This window comes from Vidua macroura, chromosome 3, assembly GCF_024509145.1.
Source record: "Vidua macroura isolate BioBank_ID:100142 chromosome 3, ASM2450914v1, whole genome shotgun sequence".
Lineage (NCBI taxonomy): Eukaryota > Metazoa > Chordata > Aves > Passeriformes > Viduidae > Vidua > Vidua macroura.
The window spans coordinates 3496959-3509989 of NC_071573.1; the positions used below are offsets into that span (position 1 = coordinate 3496959).

Genomic DNA, 13031 nt, shown 5'->3' on the forward strand with positions numbered 1-13031 from the left:
TTTTTTTTCTTTTCTTATCCCAGAAGCGTTAGGGCACGCACACATTCAGTGGTTTATTGTCTTGCAAACTGGGACTAGGTGTTCTAAAGTCTGTCCTGTACTAAGACTTGAAACAGTGTTGGAATTAGAGAGGAGCTTATTCATCTGGTGTTTGTTATCCTGGGCTTCCATACTAGATCCATAGTCTTGCTTGTACCTGTTGGCAAACAGACCTTTTGACAGAAAACATTCATTTCTCCTGACACCCTTACAACAAGAAGGTGGTGATATAAAAATGCCCTTTTTTGGTCCTCTTTGGAGCTTGTTTGATACGATTCGTTTTTTTTTCCAAAGGCCCTTGACTTAAAATGCCTTTAAAGGGGGCTTTAAAGCTGAAAATCAGGGTTGGGGTTTTTTTGGTGATTCCTTAATATACAAAGAATATCAGAAAGAGAGAAGATCTGAAATATAGGCTAGATACAAAGCTGATGAAAATGGACAAGGGAGCTGCTGTTGACCTCTTTGCATTCTCGAGAACGTCACCCTCGCTGCTGGAGATGTAAGCCCAGCTAAAGGCTTCACAATAAAAGAAAAAGTGTTTCTTGGCCTAAGCTGTGACTTGCTAATGTGTTCTCACCTGTCAATTTGCAGGTAAGCTTTATGAAGAAGAAGAGGACGATGCCCTGCCAGACTCAGATGCCCTGCCGGACTCGGATGACGAGGTGGAACTGGATAAGCCGCGCCCCATACAAATTGTCCTTGCTCATGAAGATGACCATAACTTTGAATTAGATGAATCAGCATTGGAAAAAATCTTGCTTCAGGAACATATTAAAGATCTTAACATAGTAGTTGTGTCTGTAGCAGGAGCTTTCCGCAAAGGAAAATCTTTTCTGCTGGACTTCATGCTTAGATACATGTATAACAGGGTGAGTAGTTTGGATTTTTCCTGCAGGAGAAAAGTACTTTGGTATTTTAGTAATTTCTCTTTGTGTTTGTTAAATTGAGCATAAATACAGCAGGTCAAAATTTTCTGATATATTGGGGGAGGGGAAGTCTGCTACTCTGCTTCTACACTGTGAAGAAGGCTATTTAAGTGACAGTTTTTCAATGTATCTTATCTTGCAGTTATCAAGGGGATTTATTGGTGTCCCAGTGTAAGTGGACACAAGAAGAACTTGAATGATGAAGTGTGATGGCCTTCTAGTTGAGCTTTGGGGAAGGGCTTTTCCAGGTGGTGACTTGGAGGAGCCTTGCTTTGACTTTATCTCCTGAAATCATATTATAGCACTCGCTTGCCCATTGTTGCAAAAATAAGTCTTGCCAAATAGCTAAATCTGCTTAAATATGATGTATGGCAAAAAGGAGAAAGTTTCCTTTTTGCTGCTTGGAATGCATTTCTGAATGCAGTCCAGGAACTCTTAAAATCCTTTTAAGTTACTGATTGATTAAAGCCTGGTCCAAAATTTAATTCCTTCCTTAGCTTTTGGCTAACGTTGTCTTGTTTTGAACCCTTGGCTTATATGGAGATGGTGGAATAGGGTCTTCTGTGACGGATGCACATCTGCCTGTCACAGGTTGTGGGGTGTTTCTTTTACTCTGCATTATGAATATATTGACAGGTCAGTGTTTTGTTGCCTTTTGAAGCTCTTAGAAACCCAGAACTGATTCCTTTTTTGTTCACTGTTCTTTGGAGTGAATTTGTGCTAGCTGGCTTGAGGGAAAATCAAGATGAACTCTGCAGTTACAGGAAATATGGGAGTACAGCAGAAAAGCTGCTGATAGTTGGCAAATGAAGACTTCTTCTCTCAGTCCCAGTGGTGCCTGCTATTGAGTTCCTCTCCCTCATTTTGCAAGAGCTCTGGAGGAAAGACCCTGAGGATAGGGTCTCAGGGTAGGAGGAATACAGAGTAGCAAGCTGTAGCAAGCTTCTTGAGACTCTTTTAATGTAGGGAAGAAAAAGGTTTCATTTATTATGGATGGTGTTCAAAATTAACCAAACAATTAAACCCCCAGCAGTCTCTGCAAACAAAGAAAAACACAAACTCCTATGTACAATGATCTGAGCAAGGTGCTGGGCTGGGTAGAGGTAGTGTGAGTTCCTTTTGAAAACAGAAGGGCTGGGCTTTAAACAAATACTTTTAGTTTTCAGACTGTGAAATAAAACAGTCATATAGCAAAACAGATTGAAATGCTGTTTCAGCCTTATTGTATCAGGCCTCTCTGTTTCCTTTATTGTGCAGTCACTTTTGTCAGTTTTCTATAAATGTCCTTCAAAATAGCATTTGTTTCTCTTAAACTGAAGGTGAAAGCAAGCTTGGCCATCTACTCTAGCAACTGTTTCTTAACAAGAGCAGTCTTGCTTTCCATGTGCTGCTTCTGGCCAGGTATTTCCATTCTGAAGATGTATTGTTTGCAGACCCTTAGTTGAGCTGATCCAACTCACTGATGCATCAGAAGAAACTGCACTTTGCTGAATTGTTTTTCTGCCAGCTCAGTGACGTAAATTGGCTTAGGGAAGGAGTTTGACAAGCATCAGAAGTGCTGCAAACTGATTGATGGGAACTGGGGGTGATGGAGGATAAATGCAACGCCTCCTCTTTGGAGCACTCTTGAGTTGTATGAAGTCAAATGATATCCTCTGCTTATCCAAATTTAGTACAGGAGGAGAGATCTTGGTATAGTTCTGTAGTACTTAGTCTGAGCCCTCCATCTTTAGTCAGGCTCAATTGCAAGTCTGTATTTTCTGTGAACTAAATATTGCACAGAATACTAAAGCGACTGCATTCAGATCATGTGCCAATCAAGCAATTTTGGAGTGTCCTTTTATGTGGACATTAACATGCATAATGAAAGACTTGCCAATAAAACCTTGAGAATCTCATTTTCTTGTCTTAAGCGGAGTGCCAGAGGTCGTGTGGAAAGTTGCCATTGTAAAAAATCTCACTGGTGCCAGCTGAAGTCACAGGTAGGATTTTGGCATGGCAGAGGTTGATCACTGCCTTCAGGGAGGTGGACATCTCCTTTCAAGCACTGATCCTTAGTGTTATGATTGCTCTTTTGAAATGGAGCAGCAGCAGGTGTGTACTCAGCAAGCTGCTGCAAGGATCCTGTGGTCTTAAGCTTTAGTAAGAGTTGGGTGCAGCAGCATCTGTGAGTTTAGCTATAAAGGCTTATTTTTTTACAGGAGTGTCACCTTGTCATTTTGAATTAGTCCTCAAGGTGTACTGTGTATTAATGCACTAGGCAAATAAAGCTGCATTGGGCTTTTCCTTAGAGTGGAGTAAAGTTAAAGAAATTACCCTTTAGGTGACTGAGATAAAATTGTAGAGCAACTTCTAGCTTGATTCCAGGTAGGAGCCTTTTTTTCCTCCTCCCATCTCCTGAATATCTTTCAAGCCAGCTTGATGGATGGATACTTAAAATACTGAGCTTTAGCTAAGGAAGGATGTAGGTAACAAGCTAGGAGTGTTTCAGAGTGATGCAGAGGTCAGTCAGAGGCAGGCTGAAATACATCATGCATAAGATGAAGCAATTTCAGGTGAAGTTGAGCCTGTTAAAACACCACAGTCTCCTGTGATATGAATCACCTGTGAAATCAAATGAGGTCATATCTAGTGCTCATTGAGGGACTTGTCAAACTGTTTGTGTAGTTTTGATCTGATTTGTTACAAATAGGAGGAATACAAATAGGAGTGTCTGGACCAAAATGGGCTAAAGTATTCTTGTAGGAAAGAAAAATGGAGCATACTGAATAACAGATTCTTTTTGAAAATTAAAAAGCTGCAGTCCATTGACTCCATACCTGTGAGATATGATAGACCATTGTCAAACTGTATCCTGGAGTGTGCTGCAGCACAAAGCAGGCTTGGAGCTTTCATTTCTAGAGTGGTCTCTAGAAGCATAAGCATCTTTTGGGATAGAAAAAACTACAGGGAAAAGCTATTCGGGTTTTGTGTAGTGTCTCTGATAGAGGTGTATGTGTCTATCAAAAAAAAAAAAACAGAAGGGAAAAAACCCCAACCAACCAAACCCACACAACCTATCTGTAAAGACCTGTAGAACTCTTTACTTGCATACCTGTGATCATTTTGTGAATTTCTATCTGCTTATCTCACCTTTGTCTGATCCAGGAGCAGAGTTGAGTGCTGCACTGTTAGCATTTGGGAGAATGCTGGTGCAGAACTGCTGGATTGCCTGCATGCTGCTAGGCATGAGGAAAATGTTCAGGTTTTTTTCCTATCCCCCTTTAGAAATAAGCAGTTTCACTTAGTTGTTTCAAGTATTTTTATTCGGTACAGTCCCTGGGTACTCATGCTGTGTTCTGAAATGTGAAGAGATGTCTTGAGCCCTTATCTGAAAACTGCCAGTGTGGAGTCAGCAAGGTAGAGCCCAGAAGTGAATTGAGAAATCTCCACTTTGACCTTCTCAGTGGACTCTTTCCTGGCTGGTAATCTCCTCTGGGTAGTTCAAGGCAATTCATTAAATGTCTCTTATGCCAGCTTGCTGTGCTCTAGCCTGTGAAAGAAAGCTTTGTATACTCCAAAATCCTCCATGAAAGAAGTGGCAGGCAGACAACAGTTTAACTGATGAGGGGGCTACAGAAAAACCTATCAAAGTGAAACTTCCTTGGGGTGCCTGCTCATCCTCCTTACTTGCCAGTGCATGAGTTTCATTTCTGGGTTAGATGTGCTCATACAATGGCTGGATTCTTGTGGGTGAGCTGCTGCTCTACTGTTGCCTGTCCTTGAAGACCTCATTACAATTCCATCAGCCAGGAATGTTAGCTGCCAACTGTACTCACCTCTCAGCTTCTCAGCTCTAATATGGGTGGGTTGATTGGCATGTATCAAACTCTTAAACTGACCTTTTCTCTCTGTAACTGGCAAGTATAGATTGTCAATTTTCTGGTCGTTGTCTATTCTCTGTGGCTCCTGCAAGATGGCATTGAGAGTCTGATATTGGCTTCTGTTAGTGCAGGGACTCAAATGCTTAGCCAGCTGTTAGTGAGGGGGAAGGGAGAGGATTAAGTTAAGATCAGGTATTTTGTCCCTTGCAGAGGTTCCTGCAGCTGTTCCTGGGTTGAAATATCTGCTATTGTGTTTGAGCAGAGTTTCCTCAACTGTGAGAGTGGAACTGGTGGACAAAACAGGGCTGTTCTCAATACCTCTGAGTGCTGGAGACTCAAAAACTGTGCACTTACATTTCAGTGACTGAAAAGTTGTGCAGCCACTCAAATACCATGGGGTTGCTTTGTGGATGATCTTGAAACACAGCAGAGTAGCAATGTGTTTTAATATTTTGTGTAGTGTTGTCATCTGGCTCTGAAGAAAATGTAATAACAGTGTGGAAGTCTGCTAAAACATAGCATGTTAAAAAAAAATAGAAATATCCTCCTTGGTTTTACATAAATTTTTCCTTTTGTTTTGTAGACTTCTCCTTGCTGGATAGGTGGAAACACCGAGCCATTGACTGGGTTTACATGGAGAGGTGGATGTGAACGGGAAACCACTGGCATTCAGATTTGGAGTGAAGTGTTTGTAATTGAGAAACCTAATGGAACAAAGGTGAGTGCTTATCTTACCTTGATTTACTCAAGGTCTCCCTTGTAGGAGTTGTAGGCTTTCTGGTTAGGTTGTATAGTGGGTTGTTTTTTTTTTTTTTTTTGGATTTGTTATTTTTTGGGTTTTTTAAAAAATAAAACTGAGAGGCTGTAGGTGCCCCATCCAGGAGATATTCCTGGTCAGGTTCAGTGGGCTCCAAGCAACCTGGTCTAGTGGAAGGTGTCCCTGCTTTTGGCAGAGGGTTTGGAACAAGATGATCCTTAGAGGTCTCTGTGTACACTTTTAGTGTCATGGATTTCACGGTGGTTGTTTGAACATTGGTTGCTTTCCTTTGCACTGAGCAGCTGTGTAACATATCTGGAAACCATATATCAGTGTAAGGATGGAGATTGATTCTTACAACCCAGCAGAAAAATTCCACAATAGTCTCATTCTGAGAGTACTTTGTTTTGGCAAAGTCTACCCCGTCCAGGCTGATGGGGGGGTTATCCTGGGAATGTTGTAAAGCTGTAATGGCTGTAAATACCATCTACAGACAAATGCTGGGGGGAAAAGCTCTGTAGCATGCACTGTTCTTTGAAGGGTGAGAATATGTTGTAGCTTCTAGCTGTTTTCTAGTGAAATGTAGTGCATAGCTGTAAGTACTTCAGGGTCTGGAAGTATATAATTCCATATAATTTTAGCAAGCAGTCTATAAAGGAGGACTAAGTCTGACAGTGGGGGAAAAAGCACTAACTTGATTATTTTTTAACTCTCAAGTCAGTTTAACTGCAAAGTTTACTTGAAGGTGTTTATGCTGAAATTAAGTGTTAATGTCATTAATAAATATTTACTCCACAATAGTGGTGGTGATCTTGAACTATTTGTGTTCTGAACCATCGGTTTTAGATCATTTAAATCTCATACCCTTTGCATTTGCAATGAAAACGTCTGATGCCCAGTCTGTGGGACATAGATTATAAAAATAGTGGCTTGGTGGTGTTTAACAAATTTCACAGCTAACCAAACGTTTCTCTGGTTAAAAACCAGTTACGTTGTGTGAATCTGCTTATGCTTTGGGAACAAATCACTCACTTGTTCTTGCTTATCAGTGGGAAAGAGAAGGGAAGTGTAGTAGATCCCAAAGATGGGAGTTGGACTGATAAACTTTTTTCATTAATATCACTTCCTTCCTTGTTGTTCCAGCAGACAGTATCAATTATCTTGTTTTCTGCTGAAAATGATTATTTTAAGAGATATATATGTATTTATAAGTAACCATCTTCCTGTTAGCTCTAAGAACTATGCTAGATGTGCAGCTGAGGCTGATGTTCTTCCAGTGAAGGAGAGCTGTCAGTTACTGTCCCACTGGGCCCAGGAGGGCTGTTTCTCTGGGAGAAGGTAGCCAGGCAAGGCCAGAGCCTTGAGGCTGATGGCAGAGCCCTCTGGCTGCTGCTCACTCAGCTGTGGGTGAGTGTGCAGGGAGCTGGCTGAGGTTTCATCAACAGGCACGGGGCAGAGACTTGCTCTGCTTGAAACAGAACTGACCCCAGTGGCCTGGAGTGTGAAAGTGTCCATGATCTGGTTAAGTGCTGCTGTTCTTTCCAACTCTGCAGGTTGCTGTACTACTCATGGATACCCAAGGTGCCTTTGATAGCCAATCCACTATCAAAGACTGTGCAACAGTTTTTGCCCTGAGCACCATGACGAGCTCTGTCCAGGTGAGAATATCCACACTGGCAAATAATGGCAGAACCCTCTATCCTGAACGTGCAGAGAATCTCTCTTGAGCCACACTTGGAAAGTTCACCTGCATATCTTTCTCCAACTCTGATTTAAAATTCCATACTTTGTCTTATTTTCAGTGTAGTGCATAAACTACCCAAGTTGCTTGGTGGAATCAAGGTTATGCAAGGCCAGGCTGAGTTAAATTGCTGACAGAACTGGGAAATCCCCTTCCCCCCAAGATGTCAGAGTAGCAACTGCTTCTTTACAGATGTATTACAGAATCTTTTTTAAGGCTGTAGATACAGTTTGGGGTGACATTATGCTAAGATCAGCCAAACTTAAAATTGCTGCTTCTGTTCAAGTGTCATTTAAACTCCTGAGAATTGTGCTATACTCAAAACTACTTCTAAGCTTGTGCCTTAGAAGTGCCAAAAGTGAGCAGGTTTTGAGGGGTGACAAGTGACTTTAGATCAGATATGACACAACCTAAAAGGAACAGGAGTATGTAGAGCATTACTTCTGTCCTGTGGAGTTGGTTCTGGTGAATAATTTTTGATTGGAGGTGATTTTTGTTTGAGATGTGTTCTGTGACACCTTTCTACTTGCTGACTTTTGGGTAGTTACACTTTTTCTGGAGGGAGCAAAAACACTCAGTGTGTGAAAGAGACTATATGAATGTAAGACAGTGGTTTCATGTGACACTGTAATTTTCTGACTGTCTCTTGCAGGTATACAACTTGTCTCAGAATATTCAGGAAGATGACCTTCAACACTTGCAGGTAGGAATATGGTGAATTTATGTTAAACTGCTTCTGAACTGATAGTCTTGACAATGTTCTAGAAGTTACTGTTCATTTAACTGACTTGGGAGCTGTTTGCTGCTTCATGTAAAACACTGAATTTGACCTGATACTAAAACTGGTACAGTCTGTAAAAAACCGTGTTTGCATCAACTCCATGATGCTTCTACTGTGCCAAGAGGTAAAATAGTATGGGCTTCTCATCTGGCTGATTCTTTTAAAGTCTGTTCTCTGTATTGCAAGTTCTGAAATTCCTGAAAAAATGAGAAAGGAAAATTACTTATGGAAATACTTAATGGTGAAATTCCAGTGTTGCACTTTTTTCCTAAAACAGGAAAATGGATGTTATTTCATAACCAGTTTGTAAGGAAGTCTTGGAGTTTGGGCCAGGTCAGGAGGAGTCTTCTGCCCAGAAGCCATCTCTGTTTTTTCAGCTGAGAAACTTCTGCAGAGTTTTATTTCTGCTTAGAAATAAAAGCAGGAGGATGTCTTCTCTTCACCATGGGGTTTTTATCCTCTAATGCAGCATCGTGGTTATGGCTTCATGTGAATGGTGCAAGAACCTTATCTCCTTAACTTAAAACCTGTAGCTTTAGAGAATAGCTTGTGTATTACCAAATGCCAAGGCCGTGACCTTGTCACAGCTTAAAACTCTTCTGTGTGTCTTCAGTGCTACAGCAGACTGGCTGCCAATGCTGGAAGTAGAAGAGCACTAACTAAAAGTAGTCTTATGAAGCTGTTGTCAATTAGCAGGGTTGTATCACTGGGCCCATAACCCCCACACCCCCAAAAAAACCCAACCAAGCAGTGAAAACAAATCTGTTGGTAATTATTTGAAAGCCAGGCTTCCCTCCAGACTTTGGTCCTTTAACAGGCTTGGTGTAATTTAAATGAAACAATCTATCTCTGTTCTACTGGAGGGTGAGATTGGAAGGAAGGGAAGAGAAGGATGATAAATACAAGCACTTGTAGGGGTAGGGGACACCCATGCATTTAAAGTTGCAGCAGGGAATCATGATCTGAGGGAAGGAAATTCCAAATTTCTGTTTTAACAGGAATTTATGTAATTGTGAAATACTGTTAGTCTCTGACTGCCTTTTGCATTTAGCAGGGAAGTGAACGAGGTAAAGAGTTTAGGCCAAAGAAACCAGACTCTTGTGGGTGCTTGGCCACTTCACAGCTGCTTTTGCTCAGGGTGACAAGGGCTTGGAAGTTAAGCTGTGTTGAATTAGTCTTGTAAGTTCCAGGTGCTCTTGTGATCAACACCAGAACTGTCCTTTGGGCCATCATTTACCTGAGACACTCGAGGAGTTAGTTTAATGCAGAATAATGATTGCCTGGTACTGGAGAGTTCTGGTGTGCTTCCATCACCTCGACCTGCAGTATCTGTAAGGAGGCTGGCATGGGTCGACCCCTGCCAGTATTGACCTGTGCTGAACCAGCCAGCACAATCCTTAATTCCTGTTCCTGTGGGTGGTTTGGCCTGCTCAGGCCAGCACAGAATGCTGCTGCTGGTATTAAAGATGGTGAAAGCAGTCAGAGGAAGACAGCTTATACTTGCCTTTATACTGCAAGGAAGGAGCAATTGTTAGTTAAGGTCATGAGCTGAAGCAGAGATCTGAGAAGCTGCTGAACTTGGCTTGTATTTAAATGTCTGATATATTGGCCAGAGCCAAGTTCCCTGGGATTTCCAGGAATAAACCTTTTGTGGGAAGTAAGGGGCAAATGTTAGACAGGCTTACCTCCTTAGCCTAGGAAGCAAGTGTTGGAAGCTGGCTTGGTGAGAAATGCAGCCAGCTTTTCTCTGAGAATAGCCCACAAGCCACCCACTTAAAACTGCAGTGTGTTGACAGTTCAGGAATGGCACTGTGAAGCCTGTGGGAATCATGTCTCCTACCTGAATCTTACTGAGGGTTGGTATACTCATTATTGAGGTTGGTGTGCCATTCTCAACCTATAGTAAGATATAAGATTGAGTGCTTTATTTTTTAGTGACAGAATATTTCACAGCAGAAAGATGTTTTTTCTATGTGGCACATCCTTACACTGCTCTTTCTCTCAGTTGTTTACAGAGTATGGAAGACTAGCTATGGAAGAAATTTACCAAAAGCCGTTTCAGGTAACTATGTGTTAAATGGATTTAAGCATTTGAATGTGTAGAAAATGAGCTCAGGATAATTTCTGCAGATAAATTAGTTGAGCTGAAGGTAACCAGTTCTTTGCAAGACTAATTTTCCTTCACTATTGCCACATGGCTTTGCAAAAACCCAATGGAAAAAAATGCTGAAGGGGATAACATTTTGGGCAAATATAGCTTTGTGCTTGAGTTATAAGGCATAAAAGGAATCCAAATGTCAAGTGATGTGCATGTGTTAAGGAGAAAAAAATTTGTGCTGCTTTCTTCTTTATTACTCTCAGATATGGTTGGTCCTTGCTGATGGTAGATGGTTCTGAGAAAAGGTCCTGTTTGGTGGTGGGTGTTCTGTTTAGTTGATTTTTTTAAACAAGCAAAACACTTGCACCACAGAACTACAAGGCTGCTACATTTAGAACAGCCAAATATACCAAAAAACTTACATAGTATCCTTGCTTGTAATCTATAATATATTTCGTTTTAGAGCAGCCAAATACTTAAAATAATTACACATGTGACAGAATTTTCAGCCTCAGGAATGATGCAAACCATTCACTGCTGCTGTTCTTCCTGTTGCAGACATTAATGTTCTTAATTAGAGATTGGAGTTATCCTTATGAACATGCATATGGCTTGGAGGGAGGAAAAAAGTTCCTAGAGAAAAGATTGCAGGTAAGTTTATCTCCAGTAGTCCTGTTCTGAGCTTCTGAGTGACACCTTGCTGTCAAGGCAATGATGCATCATGAGCTGGCTCCTTGTGCTAATAAAATACATTTGTGGTGTTTCTACTCATAGGCCAAGTTGACATTATTAGGTTCAGGAATAAAAGCTTAAACACATTTCTGTGCTCTTACTGCATCTAAGATGATGGTTAATCTTGATTGCAGTGCTGTAAAACTGGTAGCAGTTCTTAATGCCTTTTTTTTCCTTCAGGTAAAGCAAAACCAACATGAAGAGCTACAGAATGTAAGGAAGCATATTCACTCCTGTTTCAGTAATCTTGGGTGTTTCCTGTTGCCCCACCCTGGTCTTAAAGTTGCAACAAATCCAAATTTTGATGGGAGATTGAATGGTAGGAAGCTTTTTGTTTTGTGTTTCTTGATTCAGATCACTGAGTTTGTTTTCTTATATGATGGAAGTTAAGCACTGTAATGGTTAGCTATTGAAATGCCTGGCTGGAAAATATAAGGCTAAAAGGTGAAGCTGCAGAATTTAGAAATGTGCATTGTGTGCTCTTTTTAGTGGTTTAAAAGTAGAGGAATTAAGCAGGGAGAGGGAATGGATATCTTTGTGTCTAGCTGTTAATTGTAATCTGATAACTTGAGACATGCTTAAAGGTCATTAAATAGCGATTCCAAAGATAACTAAGGGCTCCAGAGGGCAGAATTCCCAAGATTAAAGACTACTTTCTGGAAAGGCTTTTCTCTAAGAACTTGCTGAGCCACAGGTCAGCTCTGAAATGGCTGAAATAGAAGCCACAGGGTTCTGCTACTGCAGAAGGAGAGGCAGTCAGGTTTCCTCCCAGGGACGTGTGTCCCCTGATGGAGGGAATGCATCAGAATGGCAAAAGCTATAAAAGTGAGTTGCAGTGGTGGGATGCCAGCCCCTGCTGTGCTGAGGGCACACACCTGTGAGGTCATTGTGCATTGGTGTAACTGGGGAAATGCACTTAAAGTATTGAAAGGACAGTGGAACTTTGTTCTCCCAGTCTGGAGTTAAGATTGGTAGATTAAGAGTGGGTAGAACTTACTAAAATTATATATGTAAGCCTTTAAATACCTTAAAAATGCAGTTCAGAGTTGTGATGCTGTGGATTTAGAAGGATTGTGGCCTATCAGTGTTCCTTTAGGAGATACAAGATTGAAAACTAACCACCTTTTTCTTTAAATTGATTGAATTTTACTAGATATAGACGAGGATTTTAAGAATGAGCTGCGGAATTTGGTACCATTACTGCTTGCCCCTGAAAACCTGGTAGAAAAAGAGATTAGTGGATCCAAGGTGACCTGTAGAGATCTTGTAGAATACTTCAAGGTAAGCAAACTCATACTAATTATTTCTGTTAATAGCTTAAAAGACAGTATTCTAAATTTAGGCCATGGTGTTCCCAGAGAAGATAAGATATCTAGGCTGACACTCACTGATCAGCTCACTTTTATTTTCATTTCACTACTCTGACTTTTCAGAACTGGCACACTACTTCCTAACAGTACAGCTCTTTGCAAGCTACTGTTAGCAAAATTTGTAGTTTGGTGGCTTTTATTTTCCTCTCTGTGAATAGGCTGAAATAGCTCAAGCTTTATTAGATTTTTTTTTTCCTACTTTGAAATCCCATTTGGTTTTTTTTAATTAAAGTAGGTCTTATGTAGTTTTTACAGATAGAAAAACAGCTCTTAAACTGCTAGCTATGCAGTGAAAATTTCAGATACTCCCCTCTGGATTTTTAACATGCAAGGAAGGTGCTTTCTAAACACTTGCATGTGTAACACCACTGTGCTCTGAAATATTTATGTATGATACTCACAGCTGTTAGTCTTGAGCTTTTTTGGTATCATGGTGACACCAGCAGAAATGTGATAACATAATCTCTACATCACCAGGGATTGGCCTGGTGTGTGTAGCTTTTTTTTTTTTTTGAATTGGAGCAACTTAGTTGGCTTGGTGGGAATGATGCCACTGTCTCCTGAAGACAGGAATTTTGCATTGCTAATTTTGGGGTAGAAAAGTTAGGCTGATGTTAAGAAACAAACGACGCAATGAAGGAATTTGAGACCAGAGCTCATTTAACTTCACTTGTAAAACAAAGTAACTTTTTGAAGGAAAGACATGGTATGGGCTGCAGAAGTG

At 40.8% G+C, this 13031-nt stretch overlaps 1 protein-coding gene across 6 annotated transcripts in view; it reads left to right on the forward strand.

Moving 5' to 3' along the window:
* Positions 1 to 13031, forward strand: part of ATL2 (atlastin GTPase 2) — a 43029-nt gene that overhangs the window by 22373 nt on the left and 7625 nt on the right. For all 6 annotated transcript variants that reach the window (XM_053972394.1, XM_053972397.1, XM_053972400.1 and 3 more), the window contains exons 2-9: positions 631 to 908; positions 5412 to 5546; positions 7139 to 7243; positions 7979 to 8029; positions 10113 to 10169; positions 10764 to 10856; positions 11118 to 11256; positions 12091 to 12218. In XM_053972394.1, the coding sequence (XP_053828369.1) occupies positions 631 to 908; positions 5412 to 5546; positions 7139 to 7243; positions 7979 to 8029; positions 10113 to 10169; positions 10764 to 10856; positions 11118 to 11256; positions 12091 to 12218 (986 nt within the window). The remainder of the gene's footprint in view (positions 1 to 630; positions 909 to 5411; positions 5547 to 7138; positions 7244 to 7978; positions 8030 to 10112; positions 10170 to 10763; positions 10857 to 11117; positions 11257 to 12090; positions 12219 to 13031) is intronic.